This window comes from Engraulis encrasicolus, chromosome 18, assembly GCF_034702125.1.
Source record: "Engraulis encrasicolus isolate BLACKSEA-1 chromosome 18, IST_EnEncr_1.0, whole genome shotgun sequence".
Classification (NCBI taxonomy): domain Eukaryota; kingdom Metazoa; phylum Chordata; class Actinopteri; order Clupeiformes; family Engraulidae; genus Engraulis; species Engraulis encrasicolus.
Window position 1 is genome coordinate 5031228 of NC_085874.1, and position 7500 is coordinate 5038727.

Sequence of the window (7500 nt, forward strand, 5' to 3'; positions counted from 1 at the left end):
TACTATCTAAAGGATTGAGGTCCGAACCACTCCATGACCATGGTTTTAGTATCCTTGAAGAACATTTGAACTATTTTGGATGCAAGTTTTGGGTTATTATCTTATTGAAAGATCCGGTGAAGATCTTAACTCCCTCTATGAGCATATTTTTGCAAGGTCACTTTCCACATTCTATCATAATTTTCAGTTTTTATGGTGCCGTACACCCAAACAAGGTTTCCTGTGGCTGAGGCTGCCACAGAATGATGCATCCACCACCATGTTTAATTGTGGAAACCATCTTATAACAATCTAAGGCCTATCCCTTTCTTCACCTGACAGAAGCAGAATTCATGCATCAAAGCAGGTGCAATTGAATATCATCAGATGAAAGCAGAGACGTTCAAAACTCATTTTTGACTTTCAAATGTTCACAGGCAAAGCTCAATAACACTCTGATATGCACTGCCTTTAGTAAAGGGGTTCTTCTGTGATGATGGCCCCAAAGCCCAATATGATGACAAGCCCTAACAACTGTCTTTCTTGGGGGGGAAAAAACCTCCAGGTGAGGCCAGGTCAATAACAATCATCTAGGCAGGTGTCCAATGCTTCTTTGGTCTAATGAGGCTAAGCAGTTTCCACAGTTACACATAGTGGTGGGGGCATCAAGTTTAGTCTGTTATTCAGCCTCAGACACAGGGAGTCTGGGTCTGAATCTGGATTGCTTGGTCTTCCAACAACATTGTAACCCAAAGCATACATTTAGATTAGTTCAGAGGTTCTTCAAGGACACTAAAACCATGATACTGGAATCACCCGCTCATAGTCCAGTCCTCAATCCCACTGAGAGTCTGTGGTTAATGTCTATGCTCAGCATCCATGCGATTTGGAACAGCTAGAACACTTTGCAGTGAAGAAATGGGCCAAAATCCCTAGTGGGGCACGAGCCAACCTTGGTAGCAACTTATCAGAGCCTGTTGTCAGTTTTGGTTCATAAATGCCGCCATATTGACTATTAATGATCAGGGGGCTAATAATTTTGTCCTTGTCATTTTTGCCATTTTTTGTTTCAACTCATCATAACAATAGAAAAATTCAAATTCAACTCATTGAACATTATCTCCATCAGTGTATTTGTTTCCAGAATAACAGAAATGGTGAATAATGTTAATTTTTAGTGAGAAATCAAGAGAAATGTCTAATTTCAGGAGGGGGGCTAATAATATCGTCCTCAACTGTACATATGTACATACATAGGCCTACATACATATGTACATACATAGGCCTACATACATACATACATATGGTAGGCCTACTCATGAAGATAGAAAAAGTCAGCAATAACATTGACAATATCAAGAATAATATATTGTCCCCCTGTGGATCCAGTAGGTGATGAAATGATCAATACATAACATTTGTCAAATTTGCTTTGAATTGTTCTTTTGTGTGTTTGTCATTGCTTTCCCAAAGCGGACTCTCCTATGTGTGAGGATTACCATGGCGATGGTGTGGACTCCAGCAAGAGGTACTCGGTGGACCCCAGTGACTCCGCCTTCGGGGCCATGACATCACCGTACCCTCCGCCCAAGCCTACCTACACCTTTCGCTCTGGGCCAGCCTACCCGGGCGCAGTGTGTCGACAGGCGTCCAGCCCCAACGCGTTCCAGGAAGGAAAAATAAGTGGTGAGTCCAGGAAGCAAGAAGTGATTGATTCTGTAGGTTTTTTTTGTTTTTTTTTATTTGTTTGTTTGTTTGTTTTTTCCTGCATGACATAGCCGATCAGGGGTCCGTTTCTCAAAAGCGTCTTTGCTATCGTCGTTAGCAAAGTCCTTCGTAAGAGCGACTCAACTCTCTCTCGACAGTGACGTTCACCACTAAATCCAAGGGAACGGTTAGACGGTCTTAAGACGGTTAGCAATGTCAAGAATCGAGAAACGGACCCCTGCAATGGTCTTTTATTTGCGCATTCATGTTGGCACTCAATATAGTTTATTTTCAAATACCGGTAGTCTTTGTTGTGTTGTTTTTATCGTTATCCAACTATTACATCATTGTAAGAGGACAAGTAGGTAGAGTGCTGCTGGTATCCTCAAAAACAACTGGTGCTCTTGGGGGGTGCAAAGTTCAACAAAAAAGGGAGGGAAAAAATCCTTGATTCAGGCACTTCAGTTGATTTAAAAAGTCCAAAAGATTGTTTTGGACTTTTTAAATCAACCTGAAGTGTCTGGATCAAGGATTTTTTCCCCTCCCTTTTTTGTATTACATCATTGTATCGGCCCTGTCCCAACTTTTTTGAGATTTTTTCTTGAGTGGAATTCTAAACGAGCACATACATGTATTTCTCTCAAAACAGTAATTTCATAAGGCTTTAACAGTTGACTATGATGACTTCTTTGGAATCCAGTTGTACAGTATGTATTCCATCTCTCTACTGCGACCTCAACATGGAACTGCATGCGCACGGAAGTGCCTAAAAAGTGCACCTGCACGTGTATCCTGCATCAAGCATGACCCCGGCCTTAAGTTATACGTTATATTGCTACTAGTTAGTCAGCGAGTGAAATCAATAGAAGGTCTAAGTGTTCCAGTGAGGCAAGGAGGTGAGGACAGTACAAGTGATGGGATGTGGGCGGATTCCAAGCAAAAAAATATTTTAATTTCGAGCGAGGCAAGTAACCAATTGGAATGCAGAGTTTGGAACCTACGGGAATGTTTAGCGAAGGTTCCATGAGTGAGTGGTGAGTAGGCAAGTGAGCGAGAAGCGAGTAACGTATGCAGCTTTAATTTGTACCCTGCCTGCCTCCCTCCAGCCTACAGCCCAGGACCCGAGGCCTCTGAGGCGCGGCCGCCCCCGACCAAGGACCCCTCCAGCTGGTCGGTGGAGGAGGTGGTGTGGTTCATCAAGGACGCAGACCCACAGGCCCTGGGGCCACACGCGGAGGTCTTCAGGAAGCACGTGAGTGGCACACACATTGCTGCACACACACACACACACACACACACACACACACATACACACACACACACACACACACACACACACACACACACACACACACACACACACACATATGCATGCTCAGCCGCTCACAGACATGTACGTACACACACAGACACACACACACACACACATACACACACACACACAGTATAACATTACATTGAACATGAACAGGAATATGACCTGGAAAATGCATACAGAACATACATACTTAGGCGTTGAATTGTTATGATTCAAACAAGCATATTTATTTGGAATACTATATTTGGATTAAGAAATCTCGATTTGCAATTTGTATTTGTTTGCACACACACACACACACACACACACACACACACACACACACACACACACACACACACACACACACACACACACACACACACACACACACACACACACTTATATACGGACACAACATGCATGCATTTATGGATGTTTGGATCAATAAATGGATTTTACGAAAACGTCAAATGTCTCTCTCTCTTTCCCTCGCTCTCTCTCTCTGGCGCCCTCTGCAGGAGATCGATGGCGATGCTCTGCTGCTACTGAAGAGCGATATGATAATGAAGTACCTGGGCCTGAAGCTGGGCCCCGCCCTCAAGCTCTGTTACCATATCGACAAGCTCAAGCAGAGCAAATTCTGACCCTTTACACAACACACACACACACACACACACACACACACACACACACACACACACACACACACACACACACACACACACACACACACACACACGCACACACACACAGCCTGAACTGAAATGGACCTTTGGAATTTTGCATATCCAGTTGTTGAAAAAAGTTTTTTTTCCATTTGTTTTACTTTCTTATATATTTTTTGTCATACTTAAATGGTGGTCACTTGAATAATGTGAGTGTTTTGTGTCTGTGAAGACCTCTTTATATTTGTAATCTTTGTTGTGTTTTACAGCTACTGTCCTACACCCAACTCCATCTTTCTTTCTTAAGGTGGCGTGTGGGAGTGTGTGAGATTCGCTCACTTATGCCACACAACACCCGACTGTCTCTCATTGAACAGGCAGCTTTATTTGTGTAGCAAGAGGTGTCTGTGCGCGTGCGCGTGTGTGTGTGTGTGTGTGTGTGTGTGTGTGTGTGTGTGTGTGTGTGTGTGTGTGTGTGTGTGTGTGTGTGTGTGTGTGTGCGGGGGCGTGTGTGTGTGCGGGGGGGACTGAAAGCAATGCCATGACTTTGCTCGTAAGCACCTTTCTCTTTGCTTTAACTTTCCTGTCATGCTCTACTGCCACCCAGTGGCTGGCTTTAGGTACTACAACACCACCCCTACCCTATGACTGGTGTACACACACACAAACCCACACACACACACACTTAATATACTGGTGTAACCAGACAGGTGTACACACACACACACACACCGCACTAACTATACTGTATAGTTGTACACTACAATGTGTAGGTAGTGGCCAGTAAGCATAGCATTAATCAACAATGTGTTTCTTACACATCTCATGCGTTTGCAAAATGAAGTTTTACTCCTGCAGGCCTGATGTTGCCGGGGGCCGGGCTGGCAGGTGTATGTTAGTACTGTCCATGTGAATAATTGGGAATGTGCGGTAGTAAAGGAAAGAAGCAAATGCTGCTGATTTAGTTTCAAATCATGTCCAATTCATTTTCTTTTACTGACTATAAGCATTGAAAATAGAGGACTGAAAGCTGGCAATTGACAACAGGAGTTCAAACAACATTGTTGAGAGCTGGGTTCGGTTTACATGTATGTGGACATTTTTGTAAATGCATCCATTTGGTTGCCTGGCCCTGATTAGCATCGACTTTCAAATCTCGTATGCTGAAGTTGTTGCGTCACTAGGAGGGCTTGGCCTGGCTTTCCATTTGGGCCTTTTGTTTTTAAATAAATTACGTTTAAGCTTCCTATAAGGGATATTTATTTATAAGTGGAGATTTCAAAAATACATCAGTTACAACGGTGCTTCATGTAATCCACGTGTTTGTATGTAAACAGATTTTTTTTGTTAATGATTGTCTGCATATGTGTAACCAAGGCCTTGCTCTCTCAAATAGGTACCCAATTTAGTTTTAGTTGGCCTGCCCTCAACTCACCTGTTACTGTTTATAACATCAATGCTTCCACAGAAAGACAATGTTGAAGAAAATATAATCCAATCTATTAGAAACAGACATTCAGACACAGACACACCCACACCCACACATACATTGTAAATACTGCACTATTTTATGAGCATAGTGGTGAGATGGTATAGTTTACATTTCTGCTTTGGCTATGTCTGAAGTTGTCAAGTTCCTCATCCACCGCTAGAGTTCCCATTACGTTGAATTAAGTAGGTCAGCCTCCTCACATCATCTACTACTGTCATTTGTAACAGCACACAATTCTAAGTCCACCCCCACCCCCCACACACACACACACACACACACACACTGTTTTTTAGAGCCTTTTTGGGTGTTCACGCTTTTATTCTCACATGCCCGTCAAAGATTGTAGCAGGAAATGAGTGGGAGAAATGTTGGAAAGAATCAGGAAATTACCTAGAGTTGGAATTGAACCGCATTGCTTTGAGGTTAAAACGGCTTTCTGAATCACACTGTTCACTCCATAGTCTGGTTTGGTGGGGATTTAAGAAGTATTTTAATTTGTTGCCATTGAACAACTATAGGCGTTTTCACACTGCCAACCTAGTATTTATGTAAGTCTGGGTCCAACTGGTGATTTGACCTGGGTGGGAACGAATAATGTGAAAAGTTAAGCCATTTTGAATATAATAGTTGGAACCAACCCATTTCAATGTTTCTCGTGCTATCATAGGATTTTCAGTCTGCAAGTTCCTGTAAGGCTGCCGATAGCCTTTCTGAATGATTTAGCAGTAGCAACTTCCACCCAAAGAGCTGCCGTTGTAACCATGGATGAAAAGGTGGATATTGCACTTAACGAGTAGTGCGTCAGTGGCCTGGGCCTGCCCATACTTCCTTGTTATTGTTTTTATTTGTTTTTGTTTGTTTGTCTGTTTAAATTTTGCCACCAATAGCAGCCGACTAAAAACGAACTTTCACGCTGGTGGAAGTGAGGCAGGCCATACAGCATGTTCATGATGAAGTTGACTACATGTGGTCTTCACTTTGAAAGCATTAACGCCAAATATTGAGGAAAAAAAGCTTTGGAAACAATGCCTAGGTATGTATGGATCCAGCAGTATGGACCAGACCTGTTCCCTTTATTTTTAGGTGCTGGTTACACATATATTTTTAAATGTGGATATTTGTTATCCGTTAACATGTAAACATGACATGGATAAAAATAAGAAATTAATTGTGATAGACGCACCCCTGGCTAGTACTATCTCTACACGTGTGCTCTTTTGTGCTCTGGTGATTGAATACCACAGATATAGAATGCTAGATGCTGCACGTTCAAGTTTTGCATTTAAATTAATTACCACACTCATAATTCAAAGGTGCCCAACATAAATGAAAACTGTGTAAGAAAAATGTCTGCACACTAAAATCCTTTTGTTCATTTAATGGCCAAATTTTCGGTCAACTGACCTTCCTCAGACAAGCTGACTGACTTTTCCCTCCGATGCAAAGGGGTGGCTAATGCGGCATCTAGTGTTCTATATCTTTGGGTGGATACTTAACATGAATCGGAAAAACCATGGGGGCTTCAGCCTGACCTTAGGTCTTCAACCTGTCACAGTGTATTGGAAACCAAAAAAAAGTAGAGTGCTGTGGAGAAATATCAAACTTGAGGTACTACAGTGGTCCTAGCTGGTCTAAAGTCTATATAATGTAGTCCTCCACACACACACACACACACACACACACACACACACACACACACACACACACACACACACACACACACACACACACACACACACACACACACACACACATACACCACACCCACTGACACACGCCCACACTGACGCACACTGACAGACACACACTCACACAGCATATGGTGCTTTCGGCTGCTTCTGCAATGTCCCTTATGACTGACTTTTCATGCTTCACTTTATGACACAGCAGATCCTAGGCATCAAAAATGATCCAATGCTCATTTCAAACTTTTTGTTTAAGGGATAGACTTTTCTCATTTTCTGAAAGCAGCTTGCTGTACACAGGACATTTTGGCTATATCTCTGATGACATACCCTTAGCGATACCATTGCTTGATGTGCACTTCTGTATGCCTTTGCACTTATTTGTCTTTTTTCGTTTGTAACATTTTGTTTGTGCTGATATTTGTACATAAATAAAATATTAAAAAACTGCTTTTTATATATGAAGAGGAAAAAACGTGTAAATGCCAACCTTTTCAGAGAAGCACGACTTGGCTTGCTAATCTACAAACACAGACCATTCATGTTGGTGCTAAAACAAATTGTTTCGAAAGAATATGGACATCATTGATCTTTTATATATATATATGTACTGTATGCATAAATATATATGTATGATTGTGTGTTTTTTTATTATTTGTTGAGTTCAATTAG

At 42.0% G+C, this 7500-nt stretch overlaps 1 protein-coding gene across 1 annotated transcript in view; it reads left to right on the forward strand.

Moving 5' to 3' along the window:
- scml4 (Scm polycomb group protein like 4) overlaps positions 1 to 5372 on the forward strand; it is a 28853-nt gene extending 23481 nt beyond the window's left edge. The window contains exons 6-8 of the mRNA XM_063222848.1: positions 1453 to 1665; positions 2793 to 2938; positions 3505 to 5372. Of these exons, the coding sequence (XP_063078918.1) occupies positions 1453 to 1665; positions 2793 to 2938; positions 3505 to 3630 (485 nt within the window). The 3' untranslated portion in view covers positions 3631 to 5372. The remainder of the gene's footprint in view (positions 1 to 1452; positions 1666 to 2792; positions 2939 to 3504) is intronic.
- The last annotated feature ends 2128 nt before the right edge of the window (positions 5373 to 7500 follow it).